Source organism: Mandrillus leucophaeus, unplaced genomic scaffold (genome assembly GCF_000951045.1).
Source record: "Mandrillus leucophaeus isolate KB7577 unplaced genomic scaffold, Mleu.le_1.0 Scaffold213, whole genome shotgun sequence".
Classification (NCBI taxonomy): Eukaryota; Metazoa; Chordata; class Mammalia; order Primates; family Cercopithecidae; genus Mandrillus; species Mandrillus leucophaeus.
In genome coordinates this window covers 1330965-1357046 of record NW_012102177.1, presented here as the reverse complement: position 1 = coordinate 1357046, position 26082 = coordinate 1330965, and the positions used below count along the sequence as shown (strand labels likewise).

Here is a 26082-nt window from a genome sequence, read left to right as displayed (position 1 = left end):
GTGCCCGGCTGCCTGATGCCACGGGCTTTTGCACCCTCAAAATGGGGGTGGGTGGGCATTGCACCCATTTTGTGGAAGAGGACACTGAAGCCCACAGAGGCCATGGCCTGCCAGGTCACACGCATGAGGTGGGAGCAGGCAGGGCCGTCCTCTCCTGCTCTGACCGCCCCTAGGACATCAGCAGAGCAGACCAAGGGCCCCAGCCCTTCCCACTGCTGATGCAGGTGCCCAGATGGGGGTTCCGCCGCCACGAGCTGCGGTGTCGCCTCTGAGCCTCGGTCTGGCCTCAGGGGCTGGGATGAGGACTGAGGGTGACAGCGCGGGCCGGCCGCCGCCCCAGCAGACCTGTTGGAGTTGTGCGTCAGCTGCTTCAGGAGCTGGCAGTAGACCTCGTCCTGCAGGGCCGGGTGCTGCAGGGCCAGCGTGAAGATCTGGTCGGTGAGCTCCAGGCTGGGCCGGGCCTGCCGAGAGGGGTAGTCGCCCATGTACCGGAGGATGGGTGTGGCTGTCAAGGAGCACGGTGCTGGGCCGGCCCCACGCTGACCACAGACTGGGGATAGATGCCGACCCCTGACCCCAGCCCTGCGGTGAGCCACTTGTGGGCTCTGTCCCGCCACTCTGGGTTTCTCAGACCTCCTGGGCTCTTCTGCCCTAGAGCACAGCTGTAGGGCCAGGAGCTGCCAGGTGCCTCTGCCCTGGGGTTGACAAGGCGCAGGCAGGCTGGTGGGGAAGGATATCGACAAAGATCTGGCAGGCGATGTCCCAGAGGTCAACGTTGGCGTGGACTCGCTTGAGCAGCGGCTGTCGCAGCGGCTCGGAGGAATAGGCCCACAGGTGGCCGCGGGCACGGGCCAGGGGCAGCACGGCCATGCTCACTGTATCCTTCTCTGGAGCCCTGTGAGTCAGAGGCTGGCATGAGGCCTGCCCTGTGGCCTTCTCTGTCCCACGCCTCTCTGTCCTCTGACACCCCTGGGTGGCTGCGGGAGGGCCAGAGCACCCCACCCTGCCGCAAGCCCCTCCTGACTCCCCTGGCCTGGGGAGGCCAGGCAGGCTCCACATGGGTGGCGTGGCCTCTCTGCAGCCCTCGGTGGGTGCAATGAGGTGGGGCGGGGCTGGGAGCGGGGGTGCAACGGGGCGGGGCGGGGCTAGGAGCAGGGGTGCAATGGGGCGGGGTGGGGCTGGGAATGGGGGTACAATGAGACGGAGCGGGGCTTGGGGGGCACCTGAAGAACTCGTAGGAGAACTCCTCCAGGGTGTGCGGCTTTTCCTTGGGTGGCTCCTCGGGACGTGGCTCTGCGAGCTGCCCCTCCTGAGCCGCCAGTTTCCTCTTCTCTGGTGACATGGTGAGCAAGCTCTGGAGGGGGCACAGGCCTGTGGGTGCCCAGGAGCCACCGCCCATGAGGCCCTTCCTGCAGGCTCCTCCCAGCCCGGCGGCCTCAGTGACTTGGGAGGGGCCAGGCCCAGGGCTGGACAGGCCAGGGCTCACCCACACCCGTCACCTGCCGTGTGACCCAGGACCGTGACTCTGCTTCTCGGTGCCTCTCTCCTTTCCCTCGGGAGGATGAGTGCCAATGGCTGTGGCACCCACATCACCTGTTCTGGGGGCCACGGCACTCTGGTTTCTCAGACCCCCAGCTCCCCTTCTCCATGGGGCCCCCTCTCACCCCAGCCCTACCTTCCTGGTCTGCCACCAACTTCAGGCCTCAGCACAAATGTCCCTCCCTCAGGGATGCCTTCCCAGACAGGGTGAGCTCCCCACCCTATTATTTATCCCTCTGCTTGGTGGCACTTTACACAGTTGCCATCCAGGCATCATTATCTGCCCAAATGTCTGCCCTGAGCGTGGAGCTGCTATTGTGCCCAGACTCATACCACAGGCACAGGGCACATACTCGGCACTCGGTATGTCCATGTTGCAATGCCTGCCGTTCCTGTCTCCCGAGAGCCTGGTCTTGGCTGGGGTGGGTGGTTCCCTTGTGCGGGGAGAGGCTTGGGCCCCCTTGGGTCAGAGTGTAAATGAGGCAGAGAAAGATTGGGTTTGTCCCCAGGACACACCCATGATGGAAGAGGGAGGGAACACCCATTTATTGAGCGCCTACTAAGTACCAAGAGCTGGACTGGCTGGCACTGCACACGCACCTTGCCACAAGAATGGTTGAGGGCTGCCCAGGTGGCCCTCCTGGCCTCTGCTAGGTGGGCTGCAGGGCCTGAACTAGGCCTCCTGACTAGGCATCCCGGGACCGCTCCACCCTGCCCTCGGGTACCCAGGCTGAGGACAAGGGAGCGTGCCAGTTACCAGCAGCTGTGCCGAGGGCTTAGTGACCGTGGGGATGGTGTAGAGGCAGGCCGTGGGCACCAGCCCCGTCTTGCCTGTCCTGTCGTTCTGGCCGAGGGTCCAGTTCTCAGAGGCCAGCAGCCCCTGCTTCTTTGTCAGGACCAACAGGTCCCCCTTTTTGAAGGCCAGGAGGGTGGCGTCATCTGTAAGGGTAGGGAGGCTGCCATTTGCTGAGGGCTCTGCAGGGGCCAGAGGCTGTGCTGGCATTTTGGGGGTCATCTCCCTTGATGGATGAAACAGAGGCACAGAGTGGTGGGCAGAAGACCACTCCAAGAGTGAGCAATGGTGGGACTGGAACCTCAGGGGCCTCAGACGGCTGTCACCTGCTACAGCTGCACAGGCACAGAGCCCAGGGTGGGCGGGCGCTCGAGAGCTCTGACTGCAGCCCTAGCCCTGGGAGACCCTCGGAAGGCTGACCAGGAGCCAGGGATGAGGGAGGGGAGGATGCACAGGCTGGCAGTCCCCACGCCTGGCCTGAGTGCTGCCTGCCTCTCTAGCCCGCTTCCTCATCTGGAATTTGGAGATGGCAATCCTCTTTCCCTCGTGCCGTGGCCGTGAGTACTGAATGGGGCAACAGGGCAGCACATCTCAGCTGACGTTTCTCACTGCCCAAAGACCCCACGCACAGCCTCTTCTGCTGCATCCCAACCAGCACCCCCTTCTGAAGCCCCTGCACTAACTGCACCACCCACTGCCCATGACTGCCCCGCCAGCAGCCTGGGCCAGCAGGGGTCCTGGGGCTTTGTTATGCTCCCCCACAGCCCACAGACACAGCCCAGCTCGCTGGAGTGCTGGCTTGCAGGAGAGCTGCGGCCAAGAACTAGGCTCCCACCCCCTTGAGCTGTGTGACCCTGGGCGAGCTACCTCCGTCTCTGGGCCTCTGGCCTCGTGCCTGTAAAATGGGATAATAGGGTGCTTCTGCGGCAGTGCACTGTGGGGATGGTGTTCAAAGCTTCCCTGGGCTGGAGGCTGGCCCCTCTCGGTGCTTTTGCAGCCGTGCAGCGCTGAGCATGGCTGGCCTTGCGGGGCTGGAGACCACCTCCTTTAGCCCCTCATTTTGTAGAAGAGGAAGCAGTGGCTGAGAGAAGGTAGGGCCTGGTCTAAAGCTGCCCCCACAGAGCTTTGGGGCCCGCCCTCCCTCTGCTTGCCTTGCGGCTGCCGTGTGTGGAGATGAGCACGCCGCCTCCCTACAGACCCCACGCGCAGCCCTCCCCCCACCCCACCCAGTCTGGCACCTGTGGCCTTCCTGTCCTGCAGGGCCATGGCGAACACGGACCTCTCCTTCAGGCCCTCCAGGAACAGGGCCACCAGCTCAGCGATGGCCACGCTGCTGGGCGACACAAACTCGTACTCCTCATGCATGGTGGAGAGCAGCAGCCTCTGCCTGCCCTGGGCCTCCCTGGACACAAAGGGCAGCGTGACCAGGAACCCCCTCCACCTCCCTGTGATCCAGCCCCTCAACAGCCTCAGGAGGTGGGACTGGGGGTCCTGGGTCACAGATGAGGACACAGAGCTGCTCTACCAGGGCCAGGACCAGGCCAGACACCACTGCGGGTCTGGACAAATGAAGGATGGCGGGACACAGGGCCCCTCAGAGGCTGCAAGTGGTGCAGCCCGTGTGTGGGGTCGGCTCTGGGCAGATGATGAGGTGGCCGGTGTGCAGGGACACCACAGGGACGCTGCAAAGATCAGAGCTGAGCTGAGTCGGCGGCTCTGCCATGTGCTAACTCTGAGCCACCTAGCCTCGGCGTGCCACAGTTTACTCATCTGCAGAACGGGTGATGCTGTCAGGACTTCGTGGCATACAGGAAAGTACCCAGCACGGACAGCCTCAGTGAGAGGTGGCCAGTGGGGAGTGGTGGCCACTGTACACCTGGCACAGCCCAGAGATGCGTGTGCCACTCTGTCGTGTGCTTTAACCAAGGGGCACTCTGGCAGGGCTTGGGTGGGACTTCCCAGAAGGCATGAAAAAGTTCCCAGTCAACGAGAGCCATGGAGACCCCTGGGAGTGGGGGTCAGCCCCAGCCTAAGAGGCCCCCCTGCCCTGCCCTGTGCCCCGGGACACACCAGGCACTGTCCCTTGCCGCTGTCCCAGACAATCTGTACCCTCCAGGCCACCAGTTCTCGTCCATGACAAAGAAAGGAGCCTTCTAAATAAGTGCACACCAGAGGCTGCACGCTTCTGTGCCCTTTCCGGGTGGATCTGGGTTTCAAAGAGAAGCTGCGAGTGCAACCGTGATGCTCCAACGGAGTACTTCGTGGGCAGTGCAGCCTGGTGCGGGAGGGTGGGGCTCCCAAGTACAGAGGGCATCGTATACGTTGATTCTTGTTCCACCCTGGCCTGTCACCCGGGAGTGCACGCTGCCCCTCTCCCCATCTCTCCCTGAGCCCCCAGATGCATCAATCCAAGGACTCAGGGTGTGAGGAGATCTGCCCTCAGGGCCCCCACCTGTTGGCAACCAGACCCATGACCTCTGGGAAAGAGAGCTCCAGCAGCGTCTTCTCCCGCTGGTCCAGGAAGCAAAGCCCCTTCCAGTTAACAGCTAAGATCAGCTGCGTCTTGGGCAGGCGGGGGCCTGGCCAGGAGAGACGGCAATGTGAAGGCTGCATGGGATCCCTGGGTGCCCAGCCCATACCCGCTCCCCGCCCCCCGTCAGATGCCATTACCTGAGAGTGTGGTGACTTCAAAGAGCCGGGAGAAGAGCAGCGGCCACTGCAGGCAGGCGGCGTCCACCACCTGCTCTCGCACGGCCAGTGGTGTGGCTTGCCTCTCAGCGTATGGGGCCTGAGAGGGGGATCCTGGATGTCACCTCCATCACCTGCCTCCCCAGTGAATCCCTCACCCAGTGCTCAGGGTAAAAGAGTTGGTGGATCCTTCTGAGAAGCCTCTACTTAAAGCGAGGCCAGTGCCTGGAGACGGATCCTGCAAGGAGGGACCTGGGACGTCCCCAGGGACTGGCGCAGCCCTAATTTTTTTTTTTTTTTTCTTTTTTGAGACAGAGTCTCACTCTGTCACCCAGGCTGGAGTGCAGTGGTGCGATCTCGGCTCACTGCAAGCTCCGCCTCCCGAGTTCAAGCAATTCTCCCGCCTCAGACTCCTGAGTAGCTGGGACTACAGGCGCGTGCCACTGCGCCTGGCTAATTTCTGTAGTTTCAGTAGAGACGGGGTTTTGCCATGTTGGCCAGGCTGGTCTCAAACTCCTGACCTCAGGTGATCCACCTGTCTTGGCTTCCCAAAGTGCTGGGATTACAGGCGTGAGCCACCGTGCTGCCCTATTCTACCTGGGAGGGGTGTGGGGACCCGTTAGGAGGAGGGAGGAAAGCCGTTCCCTGTCCCCTCATTAGCATCTGTAGGGCGGGGCTGCGCTAGCTGTGGAAGGCGCTGTCTGTGTGCCCCAGCCCAGGCTCGCTCTTGCCCGCCTATGCCTTGTGGGTCTGTGACTCGCTCTGTGCAGGAGGGCATCCTGCTCCGAGTCTGTGTCCCGGGCGCTTCTCTCTTCTTCTCTGGAGCTCTGCTTTGTCTCTGGGGGCCTCTCTCGGGGACCACCTCTAGTTCCTTGTCTTCCAGTTTCCTTCCTTCCTCTTTCCTGATTCCCTGCCTTCACCCGTTCCTCTCCCCAGCACCACTGTGCTGTGTCCATCAGCGACCATAATATCCAACCGAACTTTCTTTTCACTGTTTGTCGAATACAGTGTTATTTCTTTAAAAAGTGGCTACTATTCATATACTGACTTTGGGAATGTAATAAATGCATCAAATCTGAAGGGTGATCTGAAAATATTCGACATGTATCAAATGTTTAGAATGTCCATACACTCTGGCCTGGGGGGGTTCCCATGCACCCAGCGAGGGGATGCTAAGGCTCAGGGGCAGGCAGAGGGGCCCCCAAGGCCATGGCATGGTCAGCAGTCAGCCACTGCGGGTGCCCTCTCGTGCCGAGAGGCCAGGGCCTGGCCAGACACTGCAGTGCAGACCAGCACAGGGACCCATCCAAGATGCCAGCTTGGAAGGAAGAAGGTGGCATGGGCCTGTGACAGAGAGCTGAACTGAGTGGACTGCTTAAACTTGAAGGGACGAGGCTCTACATAACTGTCAAGCTGAAGCTTGTTGTTCCCCGGGGGTGGGGACTGTGCGGAGGGAATCCATCCGCTCTGTACACCACAAGCCCCCCACCGCCTGAAGGAGAGCCCTCGGCTGGGTGCCTGAGCGGCATGCAAGCTGACCTTGGCGCAGGCGGCAGTGACGAGGCTCGCCCACCTGTCCGGGGGCTTGGTCCTGTACAGCCTGTGGGGGATGCAGCTGGGCAGCAGCTCCTGGACAGCCTTGCTCTCCGCTGAGGCGCCGAGCTGTACGTAGCAGTGCCGGGCCAGCAGCTGCACCAGCTCTTCCTCCTGCACAGCCCAGGGCACCCACGGGGACGAGTGAGAGGAGGAAGGGCTCACCCTTCCCCAGGATGCCCCTGACCCGTGGCAGAGCTCCTGCCCCAGCACAGGGGAGCTAACCTGCAGCTCAGGCAGGACCTTCCCCCTCCCTGCGTGCCCTGACTGGGTCACCACGCAGGCCGGGAATCCCAGAGGCCTCGGCCCGAGCCCCACAGGCCCTCTGCCTGAGGACAGCGGCTGCTGTTCAGTTCTGGGATGAACCCCGGCAGGGTGGCTCTGAGGGGCAAGGTCCTTCCCCATCAGAGCTCCAGTCCTCGCTTGTCAAGAGAGACCAGCGGCCACCCCCGTGGAGTTTCTGCCGGGGCTCAGCTGGACGGGACCCGAGAAGCCCCTTCCCGCTGGAAGCCCAAAGCCTCGTGGAGCCTGGTGTCCCGTCACTCCCTGCCCACGCCTCTTCCACGTGGGCTTCCTGCGCTGCTGTGGCTGCCTCCCATGGGTCCCCGAACAGCATCTTCCTGACTCGGCACAAGGAGGTTGTCTGCTGCCCCCAGAACTACAGGGGCACAATCACTCCGCTTTCTCACAATCACTCTACAACAGAGCTCCCGGTACTCTCTGCACAGGCCAGGTGACGGCCCCTCCCGAGCCCCCCGTCAGATGAGGGCCCGAGGCTCAGCAGTGACAGGACTCTCCAAGCTCACGATGCCAAGAAGAGGGGGAGCTGGGCCTCAGGCATTAGGGCTCCAAGGCCACGTTCTCGACCACCAGGTCTCACTGCCCCATAAACAGAGCAGGAGCGGTGAGGCCAGGCAGGCCTGGGTCCTCTGGGACCTGCTGCCGGAACCACGGACCCCGGAGGCTTAGACAAACCTGTGGCCTAAGGGAGGAGGAAACACAGGCTGGGCCTGGTAGGGACCTGCACCCTTGTGACCCCCTTTCCTGGCCCCCGTTCCTCTGCCCTTGGCCTCCTGCCCCTCTGCCTTCTACCTGGCCTCAGAAGCCAGTTGGGTGCCTCCTGATGGCAAAGCCCAGCGTGGCCCTGGCTCTCAGCCCCTCACCTTCTCGAAGCTGTATTCGCCAGACCAGACTCCGTGCAGGACTTGGCGGTAAATGAGCTCAGTGCTAACGGGGTCCTCCCGGGAGTCGTGCCAGGGGGCGAAGAATTCCTTCCGGAAGTAGATGCGCCAGGGTGACTGGCGCTGGCTCTCACCCCTCTCCTGGGCCAGCTGCTCACACTGGGCGATGGCATCCATGACGTGGTCACGCCCACTGCCCAGGGACCAGAACTGAGGCCAGAGTCGGGGAGCGGGGGTTAGCAGCTGTTGCATGTTCCACCCCGTGGGGATGCCCACCCCACGGGGATGCCCACTGTCAGCATGTGCAGGTGGAGGACAGGGCCTGGGGCCCTTGGAGCCCAGCACGGGCTGAGTGGACACTGCTGAGCCCATGTAGACAACTGAAGGGCTTCTCCACACAGCAATGGCCTGTCTGCCACTCCCCATTACTCTCCCTGCAGCCCCTTCCCTAAGAAGGCAGACGTAAGTCTGGCCGGTATGACTCGGCCTTGGGTGCCTTGGTTGGCAGACTGGTGTGTGTCTGAGTCTGAGGGTGTGGAATTGGGGGTGCCTGTGTGGGCGGTGAGGGTCTGTGCTGGTGTGACCCTCCGTGTTTGCTGCAAGGGTGTCCACAGCTCCTGGGCATGAGGGAATTTGGAGCAGGAGACTGGTGTGAGTGCCTGATGTCTGTGTGTGGCAGCTGCGTGGGGACCAGGTATGCACGTGGCACTGCTGGGGCTGAGGTGCAGCTGTGAGGTGACCATGTGAGTGTGGGAGGACAGGCTGCTTGCTGTGTGTGTGTGTGTGTGTGTGTGCACCTGCCTGTGCCTGGCGGCTGGGAGGGCAGGCGGTGGCCGGGCTGGATAGGTGAAAGGGGTTGAGCCTCGGGGTGCCCTCCCTGGGTGTATGAGGGAGGCGGGTGATGGGCAGGGTGCCTGGCCAGTACCTTGTCGTACACGGCGACCTGGAGGGAGAAGCCCAGGTGGTCGCTGAGGCCCTGCTTTTGAGCGATGTGCATGCACACTTCCCGAGATGTGGAGGCTGAGTCCACAGAGACGGTCAGGCTCTCTCCAGTGGCCAAGATGACTTGGATGGGGATGTGCTTCTTGGACTTGACAGCCTGGGGACAGATGAGATTCAGTTCCCCGGCCTCTCGGAACCTATGGACAAGAGGCCGGCCCCCCATCCACCACCTCCCTCCTCTCCCCAGTCCATGGGCCCTGCTTGCCATCCCGTGGGTTCCCGGGGGTGGGCCCTCTGAAGCCCCAGGCCATGGGCTTGGCATAGAAAACAAAATTCAGGCCAACAGGTGTTTGCTGCTGGGAGCACAGCCACCAGGCAAGAGCAATGTTAGTCACAGGCGTCCAGGTCCTCCTGGACCTCCAGCGGGGGCAGCCTCGGGCCATAGTGGCTGCTTTTATGAGAATCCTGAGTTTGGTGTGGTTGAGTGACTTCACCTCACAGAAGACCCGCAGCTCTTGGGAATCCGAGTCCAAGACGCGGGAACATTTTGGGGCCTTTATGTATTGTCCCTTGTGTCAACATGCACAGCTACTGCAAGTTCACCTACAATTCCAGGGCTCATGGGAGGGAGCCCCTGTGGGCTCGGGGGCAGGGTGAAAACAGAAAGAAGGTGCAGCGGAAGTGACCCGCAGCTCCTGGTCTAGGGCACCTCAGGCCACAGGGCAAGCACCTGCCAGGGTTAGGCTGGGGCCAGAGCTTTGTGTAGAGCCGGGTGCAGGGGTGCCCTCGCCACCCTGGCTGGCTGTTCTGAATGACCTTTCCTGAGAAAATAGCGAGAACTCACAGATGACACAGTTGCCAAAGCAGGTTGAGGTGGCACATGTGCCCAACAGCAGTGCCACTAAGGATGCCAACCATGGTGTGACCACGGCCCTTGTCACCAAGTGAAATGCCCTTGGAGGGGACAGCTGGAAGCGGCTGGTGCACTGTAATGCTAATGAATGGGTTCGGTGATCCTCCCCTTAGCTAGTGGGGCCCTAAAGGAATATGGATTCGGAGATGGGGGCCACGCCTGGGGAGACTGAGCCCCAGGGGCACTCACAGGGACCACTAGCATGGGAGGTACCGCAGAGGAGATGGCAGGGCTCGGAGGACAAAGTTCTGTCCTAGAAGAAGGCACCCCATGAGCTATGTGGGGGGTCCCTGGGGGCCTGCCCCACCCCACCCTGCCAGCTCCCACCCCTGCCGGCCCCTACCTGCAGTTCCAGCCAGGTGGGGGGCTCTGCACGCACCCCATTGGCATAGGTGCGTCTCAGGCGCTCGGCACAGAAGGGGCCATAGGTCGCCGGCCCTTGGCCGATGAAGTTCAGTAGATACTGGTAGATGAGGAGGGGAGAAGGGAGGAAGACACTCAGAAAGGACGCCAGTTTCTACTCACTGCCCAGGTGGACTTAATTCTAACACTCAGTGTGTAAGGCACAGTGAGGGGCAACCTCACACCTGTGAGAAGGCACATGGATCAGTGTGTTTCTGAGGAACAGCGGCAACACGTTTCAAACGGCACATAGTCTTGACGTGTGCACACTCTTTGTTGCAACAATGCAGGCCTATCCTAAAGGTGGATGTGTGGTTTTTGATCATGGTGGCATCTATGGAGACGAATGACTGGAAGATGAACTCTAAGTGCCCACTCACAACTCCAGTGCCTTCTGGAACAGAGAGGCCTCAAGCTGGCGTCTGGGAGGCAGATACCATGAGAAAACATAATGAAGACAGTAAATGAAAAGTGCAGGGCCAGGCACAGTGGCTCACGCCTATAATCCCAGCACTTTGGGAGGCCAAGGGGGGAGGATCACCTGAGGTCAGGAGTTTGAGGCCAGCCTGGCCAACATGGTGAAACCCTGTCTCTACTAAAAATACAAAAATTAGCCTGGTGCGGTGATGTGCACCTGTAGTCCCAGCTACTCTAGAGGCTGAGGCAGGAGAATTGCTTGAACCCAGGAGGCAGAGGATGCAGTGAGCCGAGATTGCTCCACTGCACTCCAACCTGGGTGACACAGTGAGATTCTGTCTCAAAAAAAAAAAGGCAAAAGAGTCCATGTCCCAGACATGTTCAAGAAAACGCATTGAAGCTCTTTTTGTGTCACAGAAAGATGTTGTTTCTTCTGCCTTGGGGTGGGGAGGGACAGCCTGGAAGGGTTTACTGGTGTCAGGAGCAGCCTGAGTGCCAGGTACAGATGGCCTCAGTGACCGTGGCTCCTGCTGTCCCCCAAGGGGACATGTGAGAAAGTGTTTTCTGTTTGATCATAAGAACCCTGTAACACCAGGAAAGACCAGAAGAAAATATTAATAGGAAGTTACCTCTGTGTGTGGGGATGGATCTTTTGGCTTTAGATGTTCTGGATTTTCACATTTTAATTTTATAATCAGAATTTAAAGGTATATCAAATCAGTGAAGCTTGGGGCTACTAACACTCGGCCAGCCCACCTCCATTTTCAGTCCTAAGAACTAGAAAGAGGCGCCGAGGCCCATCTCCAGGCAGGGCCCACTCCTGGACACCTGTCTTTTCAAGGCCCGTGTCATCTACCTTCTCATTTTAGTCTTGAAGTGCCATCCTGGCACCTGAGCCAAAGTGAAATGACCCTGCAGACCCTGCATAGGGGCTGGAAGAAGCCAGGAGCAGGGTCCTCTTTTCCAGACGGGGAAACTGAGGCCTGTAGAAACACAGGCACGGCTGCCCATCTGTCCTGCAGGAGCAGGAGAAACGGGCCACGGACTGGGATTTGTGGACCTGCTCCAGGGCCAGGGGCTACCTATGCTCCCACCGTAACCTGCCCCCTGCCCGCCCTCCTGGACCCTCTCACCTTCATGAACCTCTCTGAGGGTGGGAAGCAGCCGAGGCAGAGGCTGAGCAGGATCCAGCCCCGCGCCACACTGCTTGTTTTGAAGTTCTCTGAGAGCTGCTTGCAGATTTGGCAGTAAATCTCATCCCTGAAAGACACAGACCATTGGGAGAGTAGGCTGGGGGCTGGAGAAGGAGAGGAGACAGGGGTACCTGGGCACACAGCTCTTCTGCACCTCTGGGGGGTCCCATAGGCAGGGCACCTCTCCAGCACTGGGGCCCTGCCCAGCCTCCTCTTCTCTCAGGACAGGGCCACCAGGCTCTGCATCCCTACTCGATTCCTCTCCCGTGGCCTGTGCTCTCGGTCCTTTAGGGTGGGGCTGGGCTTCAGGAAGGAGCGGGTTCTCCAGCCACAGCCCTGTCCTCAGCAGCTGCACCCTCTGCACAGCCCATCTGCTCCCAGATGTGTGGGATCCCCAGCCTCATGGTGAGATCTAGCCTCACAATGATGATGTTCATTTCTCTCTCTGCCTTGAGGCCCCACCTCCCTCCCTGAATGCAGCCCCTCCCCTCCACAGCAGAGAGAAAAGTGAGGACTTCATGGGAACCATTCAACCCCATCTCCTGACCCTTCCCACTGCCACAGTCTATGGAGCTTCCCCACTCCTGGAGGGGGTGTATTGGGGGCGGTTCTCTCCTGCGTCCTTCCCCATGGACTCAAGCCTCTATCATGCTATAAAAGTGGCCCATTAGCGCCTCAAATCCCACGTCTCCAGAGGCCAGCATCTTTCCCCTACTACTCCGTGGTGTGCTGGTAAATGTTCATCAACCAGCTCCCCAGGAAGGAAAGCATAGCATTGGCTTATTTCTGTGGTGTAAATGTTCCCACCAAAGCCAGTGTCAACCGTGACACGACGTCACCGAACAGAGTTGGGAAGCAATGTGCATGGCTGCTTCTCTGAGTTCCTGCATCCCTCTCCTCTTTCTGCACGCTACAGGCATCACCATCAGCCATTCACTCAAACTGGAAATCTGGGGGTCATCCTAGAGCCCTCTCATCCCTCCATTGCCCCAATCCAACCGGCCCCCACCATCCATCCAGCTCCCACAATCCAACCAGCCCCCAAAACCCAACCGGCCCCCATCATCCAACCGGCCCCCACCACCTAGCCCCCACCATCCAACCAGCTCCCACAATCCAACCGGCCCCCATCACCTAACCGGCCCCCACCATCCAACCAGCCCCCAAAACCCAACCGGCCCCCATCATCCAACCGGCCCCCACCACCTAGCCCCCACCATCCAACCAGCTCCCACAATCCAACCGGCCCCCATCACCTAACCGGCCCCAACCATCCAACCAGCCCCCAAAACCCAACCAGCCCCCACCACCCAACCGGCCCCCACCTCCAACCGGCCCCCACATGCTGCCATCTGTCTCCTGCATGTTTCCTCTGTCCCCTCCTCTTGGCTCCTGTTCCTTGGGCAATTCCTCATCAGCTCTCTCTGGCTCTCTGTAGCAGCCCTGCCTGGCCTCCCAGCCCCAGGCTCCATCCTGCCACATTGCCAGGGAGGTCTTTCTGGAAGTCAAATATGATCAAGATCCTCTCTTGCTTAAACCTTTCCCCACTTTCCTTAGGATAGAATCGAAGCTCCATGCCCCAACTATGGCAAATTACTCAGAAATTCCAGACCCTATGGGCTGTCTCAAGGGTGACTATCGCAGGCCAAAAGAGTGAGGGTGGCAATCAACTCAGTATACCGCTGAAGGCTCTATGAGTAAACAGCAAACCGTTCTCATAAAAGCAGAATGTTGGCAACTGACAAACTGTGTCTGCCGCCCAGAAGGATTGCTGAGGGCAGGCTACGACCCAGGTAGAGGTGTTTCTTGTGATTAGCTACAGGGCACATCTGAAGCCTGTTAGTAATCATATGAACCTGTGATCAATTAAGCAGCTGACCAACTGTTACCTCCTCCTCCCTGCTCGTGCTACCCAATAAATACTAACAGCTGAAGTAGCTCAGGGTGGGGAGCCCTTCTTCCCCTGGCCTGTTCCTTTAATACTGCTTCTTTTGTCTTAAGTTTTCATTTCTACATTCATCCCCCTTCGTTCCGTCTCGTAATTATGGTCTCAAGTAGTGACAGTAGTAACTCTCGTAATGATGGTCTCAAGTAGTAACAGTGGCAAACTGCGGCAAATGGTGTCTGGACAGGGACACAACAGGGACAATCAGGGACAAACAGACCTGAAGGGACCTGCAGGGACAAATAGAGATAAGTAGGGGTAAACAGAAATAGAGATAAATAGAGACAAATAGAGATAAGTAGGGAAAGACAGGGACTTGCAGGAACTAACAGGGACTATAGGGACAGACAGGGATAGATAAGGACTAGCAAAGACTAGCAGAAATTTGCAGGGACAGACAGGAACAGATACAGACAGACAGCGTCCCACAGGGACTTGAGCGAGGAAGGTCTGCTGGAGCAAAAAAAAAAAAAAAAAAAGCCCAGAAAAAACTAAAAACCAGGCAAACGAGAACCCCGTTTCAAGTCTGCTGGCAGCATAAGGTTAGTGCTCTAAAAAGGTACTGGTCAGTGTCCTAGAGGTACAAAGAACGGAAAGTTTTTGAATCAGGGTAACATGGGGAAGAATTTGGTTCTTTTCTCTTTTTTGTTTGGAGTTTGGTACGTACCATCTTTTTGTCATTATTTCAGGGTTTGAGAGAATTTTTTGCCCCACCTACAGCACCTGTCGAAAGTGAACAGGAGAGGAAGGATGAAAATTGGCTTGTACCATCTTCTTTTGTGGCTACAGAAAGGCTAACTTTAGCTTTGTCTTTCGTGGCTTGTAAACGTGCGCTGGCACCTGTGAGATGTGCAGAGGACTTGGGAGGTTTTCTCAGAGCTTGTCAAGGTGTGGGAACTGAGCTTCCTTGCTCTGCAAATGTTGACTCAGGCAACGGCTAATTTGGTAGCTGACAGATCTAAAAGAAGCCAAAGGGTTAAGCCCTGAAATGGGAAAATGTTGTAAGTGTAGGAAAATTGGACATTTCAAAAAAGAACACTGCCAGACCTCTGGGCAAATCCTATAACACAGTTCCTCTCTCAACAGAAAAAACGCCAAGACTGCCCTCATTACAATAAAGGAAATCACTGGGCTCATCAATGCTACTCACAATTTCTTCAAAATGGCACTCATTTCTCACCTGGAAATAAGAAGGGCGCCTGGACCCGGGCACCTCAAACAATGAGGGCATTCCCCGTCCAGGCCACAGCTCCGTTTCAGGGGTCGGTCTCCAGAGGTACACTGATTCCCAGGAATGCCTGGAAACGCAGGATTGGATCTCCCAGGCAGAGTGTGTTTCGTTAACTGGAGGAGACTAACTCACTAAGATTCCCACTGGTATTTGGGGACCTTTGCCAACAGGATACCTGGGATTAATGTGAGGTAAAAGCTGTATTAACTTACAGAGCATTATTGTAACCCCAGGAGTTGTTGATTGGGATTGTGAAGGAGAAATTCAGTTGGTGGTGATGTCACAAGGCCTTTGGGTTTTTGAACCGGGAGAATATTTACTTAACTGTTGCTTACTCCCTGTAAATTGTACCCTTCTCTACGTAAGAAGAAGTGAGGAGGTCAGGGATTTGGAAGTACAACTAGGAGAGAGATGTATCTATCACAACCCACAGCATCTAGTAGATCCACTTGTGCAGTGTGAATTGAAGAAAGTAAGTTTTGTGGGCTTATGGATGCGGTCTCTCATGGTAATAGATCTTGAGGATTTTTTTTTTTTTTTAACTGAGTTATTGCACGAGAAGGATAAACTCTTGATTTGTTTTCTCTGTGTCTTCTATTAATCAGAAAGAGCCTGGCTCTTGCTATCAATGGAGTTTTATCTCGCGGAAATTAACCAAAGAGGCAGAAGCTGAGTTGCAGCTTGTGAAGCGGATGCTTCAGCAACGGCACGCGTCCCGGCTGCAGCCACAAAAGCCTTTGCTTCTGTTTCAGTAGATTCACTAACAGGCACGAGGGTATGCTTGTGTTTTCACAGGAAATGAACAAACCATGTGGGTGCCCTCAGGTGTGTGCGACCATGCAATGGGAGACTGGAGGGACCCATGGATCCCAACCGTGGGCCTGGTTCCCCCAGTATCAGCTGAACGCGAAGACGGAACACACCACCGACCGGCAATTAAGGGCTGCACAGCCTGCAATTGCCTTTCTCAATTCAAAAACAAAAAGGGAGAGAGGCTGCAGGCTGAAAAGGGCCGTGATCAACTCAGTATACCACTGAAGGCTATATGAGCAAACAGCAAACTGTTCTCATAAAAGCAGAATGTTGGCAAACTGAAACTGTCTGCTGCCTAGAAGGAATGCCAAGGGCAGTCATGACCCAGGCACAAGTGTTCTGATTATCTACAGGGCACATCTGAAGCCTGTTAGTAATAACATGAACCTGTGATCAGTTAAGCAGCTGACCAATGGTTACCTCCTCCTCCCTGCTCATTCTACCCAATAAATACTAAGGGCGGAAGCAGCTCAGGGCGGGGGCTGTCTTTGTTCCCTAGGAGCAGGGAGTCCTTTCCTTCTTCCCCTGGCCCCTTCCTTTAATACAGCTTCTTTTGTCTTAAGTTTTCATTTCTACGTTTGTCCCCCTTCCATCTCATAATAATGGTCTCAAGCAGTGACAGTAGTAACTCTAGTCGTGACGGTCTCAGTAACTACGGCAGTCTGTCACAGGTGACCTGTTACCCTTTTCCTCTGGCAAACAGCCCTCCTCCTTCCTGGCCCAGGTAGGCACTAAGGTCACTCCTCCCTGGTGCCCCTGTGGAGCCCTGAACAGACCTCCATCTTAGCCCATACGGGTGTTGTGAATTTCCTGGTCCTCTCGTGCCCCCCAACTAAAGGGTGAGCTCCTCCAGGACAGACCTAAGTCTTCATCTCTGTCTCCAGCCCTCAGGCTAGGGCCTGACCCAGAGTGGGTAACGAGCGAGTGTGTATGGAATGTGTGACAGATGTGGAACGGGGCATCTGCTTTGGGAATTTCACCAAGCCCCCGCAGCCAAGGACAAATGGATGCTCACATCCAACATTCTAAAGATACACATTCTTGTGGGATTGACTAAAAGGTGGCAGAACTAGTGCAGCCACCAAGCCACCTCCAGCCTGCATAAGGGAAGATAAGAAATTTGGAATGTGATCCTGGAAGGGACTTCATGGGGGTAGAGAGATCTGTGGCCCATTTCTACTCCCTGTAAGTGATGAGGGTGGTGAGGGGGACCCCAGGAGAACTGCCAAGAGCGATGGGGGCTGCCAGAGAAGAGACCCATGTCACTCCCCATCTGATGCCTGCTGAGCTCCAGAAGCCCATTTGCCACCTCCCAGGGTACTAGAATAGAGCCTGTTGACTGAGTTCTTGCCAGTGCTTGACTTTTGTACCCTGGAGTTAGGGACCTCCATGAACAAACAGATTAGTGCCTGCTTGCTCCTGGAGAATTCTGAGCCCATCCTGATGGGCCAGGAGGAGAGAGGACAGGAGATGGGAGCTACACATGTACTGTATGGTTGGGCAGGCATGAGCTTCCTGCTGACCAAAAGATGTCATGGAAGGAGCTGAGCTTCAGGCATCTAGATGGGATCCCGCACAAGCAGGCAGCCCATTTTCTAGAAGACCCCAGCAGGAAGAGGCTGTGGGATGTTCCACTTCAGCCTAGAGTCAGTAGGAAGTCTCAAGGGATCAGTGTTGGACAGTATCACTGCTGGACACCAGCACTGTATGGGAGTGCCTATAGGGGGTGTCTGAAGAACCCAAAGTACACATCATTCAAACACAACTTTTATGTGTCTGCCATATTGGAGGGTGTGGTGGCCAGTGAGGATTAACCATGAAAGAATTAGAACCAGCTAAGTCAAAAGACTTGGCCAGCTAGTGTCATGCAGGCAGCTAAAATCTGAGTAGGAGCCCTGTAGTCTTACTGGCTTGAAGAACCAGAGGAGAGAGTTTGGGGTACCCACAGCAGCTTGAAAGTGAGAAAGGAAATCTTGGAATAAAGAGAATCAGAGGAGTCCTAAACTTTGCACATAAAAATCTTCCCAAATCTCTGGTTGGTCCCTGACATGCATGGTGGAGCAGACTCCAGGTACTCTAGCCAAGGCTAAAATAACTAAACAGGGATTCTAGCTTCTGCTCATCCTGGTAGAGACACAGTTTGAGTCCAGCCAAGGTAGTTGCCTCCTAAAATAAAAAGTCAATGCTCTTTGAAAGAGTATAACAGAATCCAGAGTCTCTAACATATCATCCTCAATGTCCAGGATACAACCCAAAAGCACTAGACTTATGAGGAAAAAACAGTCAAGTGCCACATATATGAGGAAACAAACACACCACCATTCTCAACAGAAAAGACAGTTAATAGAGACTGACCCTGAGATGACCCAGGTATTGGATTTGCAGAAAAGATTTAAAAACTACTGTAACTCTGCTTAAGGATATAAAGGAAACAATGCTCATAGTGAATGAATAAATAGGAAATCTTGGCACAGAAATATAAAAAAGACCCAAGTACAAATTCTAGAACTGAAAAATACAATATCTGAAATAAAAAATTTGTTGGATGGATATGACAGCAGACTGGGGAAGACAAAAGATCAGTAAATTTGAAGACAGGTCAATAGAAACTATTCAATCTAAAGAACACAGAGAAAAAAGAAAAGATAAGCAGACCCATAGGTACCTGAATAACAATATAAAATAATTTTACAGAGGCTTAATTAGATTTTGAATGAAAGGAGATAGAATGAGGTAGAAAAAATATGTGAAGAAATAATAACAGTTTCCGAAATTTCATTTAAAGTATTAACCTAAAGTGAGTGAACCCCTAAAACACAGTAGTCTGTCCCTTAAAGCAGTGAACAATCAGCCTCTGTATCTTTGAATTCTGCTTCTACGCATTCAGCCAACATGGAGGGTAACTGCAGTGTTTGCAGGCTGACTATACATGTTTCTTCTAATTGGTATAGAAACCCATTCCTATAAAGCAAATTGTATATAAAGCACAAAATATATAATACAAATGAGGAAGCCATTCATTTACAGGGCCCTACACTACAGCCTGCTCTAAAAGGAATCGCTGGTCCATGATGACTCTTTTCCTAAAACCGGGTTTTACTCATGGCTTTTTAAAAGGCAGAGCACATAGAGAACCCTCGGTGGCCATGACATCTGCTGTCCTGAGACCCAGCCTGCAGGCTGCAGGACAGGGAGGTGTCATGGGGTGGTGGGGGAGGCTGTGGCCATGGGCTGAGAGCCAGCAAGGGGATCTGATGCTCTGAATGGGGTTGGGATGGGAGTGGGCACTGACCTGAGGCTGGGCCGCAGGATGGCGTAGCCCACAATGAAGTGCACCTTCTCCAGGTTGGACATGGGCCGGTCTGCACCAAGGCCATCAGGCTCCAATGTCTCCTCTCCAATGTTCAGCTGGCTGGCCACCTTGAAACCCAAAAGCAGCCATCAGGACAGCTATGATTCTCCCCATCTGCCAAGTAGGAAACTGGTGCACAGGGAGGGAAGCAATAGACTGGAACCCTGCAGCAGGCCAGCAACAGAGCTGGGAGCAGAGATTCTGTGCCCTGGGCTCACCTGGCCCGTGATCCGGGAGGACCGCTTCAGCTTCATGGAGGAGATATCCTTGGTTCCCTTGTCCTTGCGGCCAGATCTCTGTGGAGGGAGACAGTTCCCTCAGGAAGGTGAGCCTGGGCTCACCTCAGTGATGCTGACCCCACAGCCCCCTGGGGTGGAGCACATGTGCCTCTCACCCAGCCATTTCTTGGCCCGATTTATAAAGCACCACGCAGTCCCTTAGCTCGGTGGAGCTTTGCCACACACACAGGTGCATGTCCCATGCTCACTTCCAGGTGTGGAATCAGAGGCTCAGGGAAGGCAAGAGACTGGATAAAAGCTGCTCAGTGGGTCACCTGTCCCCAGGGAGGGGCTCAGGGCTGTTCTGATCCCAAAGCTTGTGCCCCTCCCCAGTAAACCCCTGGGAGGTGGGACTGGGTCTGCGCTCAGGTGCTTAGGAGAGCCCCAGGCCATGGTCATTCTCAGTAAAGATGGCAGATGAAGCAGGATGTCCTGCCACTGCAAGGTGCTCTGCCGGGGATCCTAAGAGCCAGGGTTAAGAAGCCGGGTGGGAGGGAGGGACTGGCTGTCAGCCACTACGATCTGTTGCTCTCCTTAGGCAGAGGCCGCCCCTTCTCATGATGGTGTCATGAGAAGAATTTGCTGCCAAACTTGGAGCTCCGTGTGGGACTGAGCTTGCGTGGGGGGTCAGCCTGGTCCAGGGCCAGGCATTAGCTCCTGGGTGCGTCAAAGCTGGTTTACCATGCAGGGGCTGGCCATGAAACACATGAACTGGCAAAGTCCGTGAGGGCAGCAAGGCTTGCTGGGCTCACTGCTCTGTGCCTGGGGCACATCATGGGTACTTAACAAATAGGTGCAGGACAGAAAACCTGAGATCTGACCTCTGGGAAGCCAGTCCTGCTTCCCCCCATGTCCACCCTCCAGAGGTGCTGGTTGGCTGGACTGCCTCCCAGAGTCTTTACTCTGAGTGGCTGCCAGCCTCCGAGGTGGCCCCCGTGATCCCTGCATCCTGAAATTCCTGCCCTGTGTGGGCCCCTCCCACAGCCACAGGTATGTGACTTCCAAGACTGGACATTTGCACCTTCCTTCTTGCCTTCCTTCTTGGGTTGCTCACGTTGCGGGAAGCCACGTTGTGAGGATGCCCAGGCAGCTCTGTGGAAAGGCCCACGTGACAAGGAACTGAGGCCTCCCACCAACAGCCATGTGAGTGAGCCCTCTTGGGAGCAGCTTCTCCAGCTGTCAAGCTTTCAGATGACACCATCCCCAGGGGACGGCTTGACAGCAACCTCATGAGGGACCCTGAGCTGGAACTATGCAGCTAAGCTGCTCCTGACCCTCAGAAACTGTGTGAGATCATGAACGTGTGCTATTTTAAGCAGTCAGGTTTGGAGGGGTAATTTGTTACACAGCTATAGATATCTGACACACTCTGGCAGAGCCCATACCTCCAGAGATCAAGGAGTCAGGGCTTGGGCCTGGGCAGCTTCTCTGTAATTCCAGACAAAGTTGGCCATGTGATGGGGCTGCAGGCTCCTTTAGATTCCCATGCAGTTAGTCTGCACACAGGACCCCACAGGTATGGAGCTAAGTCCCAGCTGGTCACCTGGCACATGGAGCAGTCATGGGCTCCTGCCACTGGCGGGCCACTGAGTGCTGTCACTGCTGTGTAATTCCTTTGGACAGTTCTTGGTTAGTTCCACTAAGATTACAACATGGAAATGGACCTTAGGAAGGATTTTGATCAAAAATGGATGTGAATTAACTTTCATTAGAGGGCAGGGTAGACCATGGGTCAGGAGCTCGGTTTTTGAATTCAGCAGAATGGATTCAAAGCCCAGGTCACATACACATGTCCACTGCAACTGGGGGCAGGTCATTTCAGCTCTTCGTTTCTTTAGCTATAAACAAACATAGTCATCCCTACCTTGTAGGGTTGGCCCACCTGGGAATTGAATTAAGAGACGCAGCTGGCACATAGCAGGCTGTCAGTCAATAACACCTGTTATTATTATTGTTCTGTGCATCTGAATCTGGCTCAAGTCACACCCAATACTCAGAGTCCAGGGCACCCTCTCCGTTAATGACTGTATAATTCAAAGAGCCCGGGGTGGGGGTTCATGAGCTCCTGAGCATGACTCAAGACTGAAAGCACCCGCGCCATGACCTGGGGGCTGGGTTTAGTGGGTGAGGCTGAGGAGAGGGCTCCAGGTCTTGTCTCTCCGTCCTGTCCAGCTGCCCCAGGGACTGGGCCCCAGTAGGCACCTGGCAGGTGTCGCCCTCCTCTGCCCGCTGCTGCCCCCCACTTGCCTGTGCAAATCTGTGCTGTAGAGCCTGGGCACCGTGCCCCCTGCCCAGTGTGTCATGGATCTGCCGCATCACGGAGCTGCCCTGCTGGTTGCTCCTGGCATACAGCACTGGCTCTGGGAGGTCGCCCATGAACCTCAGGATGACGTTCCACACGGCCAGGGCAGCCTGGGGAAATAAGACAGAAGGCCCAGTGGGAACCCATCGGTGACTCCAGCCCCTTCCTTCTTCCCCTGAGTCATAGCTCAGACCCCAGGCTCGGGGCTGGCCTGAGCCACTAGAAGCCAGTGAACCCTGGTACCAAGCAGTCAGCGTCATCTTCGTGGTAAAGCAGCGGGTATCGGAGGGGCCGCCGGATGTGCGTGTGGCTGGCTGATTTCTGGAAGTAAGTCACGGCGAACTTGGGGAAGGTGTACTCGGCCAGGCCATCCACATCCTCCTCAGGCTCCTCCACCATGGGGACTGTGTCCAGGTCAACCTCAGGCAGCTTCTGGGTCTTTGATTCCAGATCCTGGGGCCAGTGAGGGAGAACACGGGTCAGCAGGGCTTTCAGATACCAACCAACCTATCAGCTGGCTGTCCAGCAGGCCGGGCAGCACAGGGGCTGTGGCGTTACCCTGCTCCCTCAGGTGCTGGAGACCACCCATCCCCACATTCAGTGGGCTCAGGCGGGCTGCTGTGTGCCAGCACAGGGCTCTCTCCACAGCCTGCTGGGCAGGGGCAGGGCTCCTCCTGCCCTCTCCCCTCCTGGCCCCATGCTCGGACACTGTCCTCTACCGCATGCACCATCCTCACCGCAGCTTCCCCAGCCACACTGCAGAGCAGCGGCCTCAAAGGGGCTCTGGGGGTGCCCGGGTGCGGTCAGATATACACGGGGAATGCCGTGTGACGGGGAGCCCAGTAGCATTGGTAGAGAAGGCTGTAGGAAGTCTTGCAGGTGGGAAGCCTGCCTGACTCAAAGACTTTGACCACAGAACCCACGCACGCTCCCCTTGTCCGTGCAGGACCAGCAGGCCTGCACCACACACTTGGCCACCACTCTGGCTTCTCAGGGAACCGAGAGGTGGGCTGAGTTCACGGACAGGGCAGGCTTCCTGGGGCGGATTGTGGACACCAGGCTTGTGTTACCTCAAAGCGCGGCGGGGCCTGGCCCTCCTGGCCCCCAATCATGGCAGGGAGGAAGCCGAACACCTTCTCCACCATCTCCGTGTCAGTGACGGTGTCGTAGATGGATTTGCGCTTCTTGGCAGGGAGAGCGCCTTGGCTTTTCTGCCCCTCGGCCGGGATGACCAGCGGCGCCTGCATACCCTGTGGGGGAAGTTTACCAAGCAGGGCTCAGGGGGTCCAGCCCTGCCTACCCCACAGGGCAAGCACCTCCCAGAAGCCAAGTAAGCCTCATCCTGCCATCATTTGTCCAGATCAGTATTCTGCTCTGAAACAACAGATTTTAACAGCCAGGGTGGTTGGAGATCAACCAGTCAGAGCTTTCCCTTTCCCAGTGACAGTCAGAGCTCCGGAGAGGGGAGGTTGCTGGCTTGTCCCTACCCTCAGATGGTCCTTAAGGCACCCCTTCAAACTCCGGGAACCCCCTAGGAACCCAGCTGCACAACCACTGCTCAGGACCACTTGGTCCCTTCATTCAAAGGCATCAAGGGTCCACCAGGACAGGTCCCCAGGGGCTGGAGTAATGAAGTCACAGATCAGACGGCTTTGCAGCCAGCTGGGGGCACGCGGGTGCAGAAGCACACTGCTGACATGTCTGTGGGTGCATCCTCTCACCTGCCCTGTTCACTGTATTAGCAGTGTGCTCCGTAGACCAGGTTTTCATTCATGGAGCAAAAGTCAATGTCATCCTGGCCCCTTTGCCTTATCACAACTTACAAAGAGCCAAGTATGAAGGCTGAGTCTCGAGTATTCGATGGAGGAAATGGGGTTATTTCCTTGGTGCTGTCCCCCTGCTCCCTGTCCTCCAAGCCTCCCAGATACTCAGCAGCTCCCCTTGGTATTAATATTTCTGTCCCCTGAGCTGTCATACACAGCCCAGTAGCCAGGGCACTTTGCTCTCTTCCATGGAACTGGGCCTTTCTCACCTTGTCTGGCTCAGGTTTGTTGCACCTTCCAGGGGACCGACAATCCCTGTCCCAAAACTCATCTCCAAGGTGAAAGGGAGGGGACCTGAGCTCATCTTCCAGGTTCAAGGCTAAGACTATCCTGTTGACCTGCTGCCTCTCCCGTGCTATACCCTGCGTGCTCCTGGGTGGTGGCCGCAGCTCCCCAGCCATTGCAGAGCCACGTAGAACTGACTGTGAACAGGGAGAGGAGGGCGTGTCTCTCGTGATATCTACATCTCAGCCCAGGTGCCTGCTAACTTGCCTCTTGTGTACTGTATCCTCGCTGTGCTCTTAATTGAACAGATTTTAACATCTTGGCTTGTGCCGGGGATTTTCCAAAGTGCTTCTGGTGAGCTGTCTACACAGCTGCTCGTTCCTTCTTCTTGCCCTCGCCCACCGGGGCCCCTGTCAGCCCCACCTGCCCAAGAGGCCAGGTGACCACCTACATTGGCCCTCCTTTGCTGGAAGTTGCGTCGGGCAGCCATGCCCCTGGCATGGGCCTGAATGACCACCACTGCCCTCCTCTTGGCCTGGACTTGCTGGCGCACCAGGTATCCCCTGCACAGGGCCTGCAGCTGGACCGTCCTCTGCCGCATGGCCTGGTACTGCCTCGCCAGCTGCTGGCTCCGGGCGATAGCCTGCAGGCGCTCAAAGCCCACGAGGATCTGTGGAGGCAAAACAGGGAAGAGAAGAGGGAGGCGGGCTCAGCGGGGAGCAGAGGGAGGCGGGCTCAGCGGGGAGCAGAGGGAGGCGGGCTCAGCGGGGAGAAGAGGAGGCGGGCTCAGGTGCTAGAAGAGGGAGGCGGGCTCAGCGGGGAGCAGAGGGAGGCGGGCTCAGCGGGGAGCAGAGGGAGGCGGGCTCAGGGGCGAGAAGGCCTTCCCCAGGGAACAGAGAGGGGTGCTCCTCAGGAGATAGTGCAAGATAGATTTACAGTTAGTTTTGTTTTGGCAAAGGGCTGGTGCTAGAATGGTACACACCTATGAACACAAGAATAGTGAGTTATTGCTTGTAAAGTGCTTAGACCAGAGCCTGACGTGCAAATAAGTGCTAAATAAGCATGTGTAAAATAGCATAAATAATAAAGTGGCCTCCTTGGGGCCGTGGATGGAGAGAAGTGGTGTGTATTTCACGTGGGTGAAATAGGAGAGTGGATTCCCGAGGCCCTGCTGTCCACATCTGCCAGCCAAATGCAGCTCACTTGTCCACAGGTGAGCGTGCCTGTGCGGAGGCCTGTGGCCACGCAAATCCCTCAGGGCATCTTGAAAGTAAAAGTGCAGTAAGAAACGGATGAACGCCATGTCAGCGAAGCAGACATCCCCTGGGCCACAGCAGTCCCTGAGCTTCCTAAAGACCCGCCCAACGGGTTGGTTTAAGAGTTTGGAAGTCACAGTCCTCTCATCTAAACCCCAGCTCTGCGGTTCACTAGTCTCACGCTCTCGGGAAAACCACTCAGCTCCTCTATGTCTCAGTTCCTTGACGTACAGAGTTGGTTTTATATTAAATAAAATGATGTATGCGAAGCAATAGGCCCCAAGGAACTGCTCCACACAGGCCAGCTACTATCGTGCCCTTGGTGGGCATGGAACGCAGGCGGGCTGGGCCAGTCTTGCTGATGTGACCATTTCACGTCACCACCAGTCACATCCATGACAAAAGCGGCCAAGTGACACGGGCACAGCCATAGTTACTCTAGTTCATTGCTTTGAGCAGATACTCATTAGCAAATGCCCGTGGTTAAGAGAAAAATTAGGAAAAAGTACTCGAAACAAATCAATCCATTTGCTCATTTTGTTGCTTGTAAGTTGGGAAAAGACAGGAGTTATTCAATTCCACAGCAGGACACCTAGTCTAGCTCTGAAGATATCCCATGTTCTGCAAAACATTTTGAAGCCTACAGACCATGGGGCTGGAGATTACACTAAGAAGAGACTATGGGATGCTGAGGTCCGATCATTTTAAATTTGCATGCCACGTCTATGAGTGATTTGATCCTTCCTGCCTGAGGTCTCTCATTCAGAGAAACAAACTTTACACATCTGTCTCTTACTGTTACCCGCGGGCCCAGCTGTCCCAGCGAGTTCTCTCACCAGCTTGAAATTCCTCCTGTTGCAGTAGCCTCTCCACCAGGCCTGCACGGTCACGGCTGCCCGCCTCTGCCTCAGGAACTCCTTCCTAGAATGGCAACACAAGTCACACACATTTAACAATCCCAGATGGTTGAAAGCCTCTGGGGCAGAAAAACTGGTTTGCTGCTTTGGAAGGGAAAAAGGATAGTAAAATATTGGGGAAAATGAGTATGTACAATCCTTTCTCAAAAGGTGTTACAGACCAAAAGATGCACAGGCATTGGAACAAAAAATCTACTATCAGCAACCCAAATTTGTGGAAGATGACAGTGCAGTTGTTTTTTTTTTTTTTTTTTTTTAGACGGAGTTTCACTCTTGTTG

At 56.0% G+C, this 26082-nt stretch overlaps 1 protein-coding gene across 1 annotated transcript in view; it reads right to left on the bottom strand.

Annotated features, from left to right (window-relative positions):
• MYO7B (myosin VIIB) overlaps positions 1–26082 on the bottom strand; it is a 90684-nt gene that overhangs the window by 5620 nt on the left and 58982 nt on the right. The window contains exons 17-34 of the mRNA XM_011980508.1: positions 25723–25807; positions 24082–24300; positions 22653–22823; positions 21826–22035; positions 21528–21692; positions 18943–19070; positions 11602–11728; positions 9993–10112; positions 8720–8893; positions 7777–8004; positions 6560–6727; positions 5003–5120; positions 4785–4911; positions 3571–3734; positions 2297–2478; positions 1224–1354; positions 738–895; positions 346–499 (exon numbers count right to left, since the gene is read on the bottom strand). Of these exons, the coding sequence (XP_011835898.1) occupies positions 346–499; positions 738–895; positions 1224–1354; positions 2297–2478; positions 3571–3734; positions 4785–4911; positions 5003–5120; positions 6560–6727; positions 7777–8004; positions 8720–8893; positions 9993–10112; positions 11602–11728; positions 18943–19070; positions 21528–21692; positions 21826–22035; positions 22653–22823; positions 24082–24300; positions 25723–25807 (2829 nt within the window). The remainder of the gene's footprint in view (positions 1–345; positions 500–737; positions 896–1223; positions 1355–2296; positions 2479–3570; positions 3735–4784; positions 4912–5002; positions 5121–6559; positions 6728–7776; positions 8005–8719; positions 8894–9992; positions 10113–11601; positions 11729–18942; positions 19071–21527; positions 21693–21825; positions 22036–22652; positions 22824–24081; positions 24301–25722; positions 25808–26082) is intronic.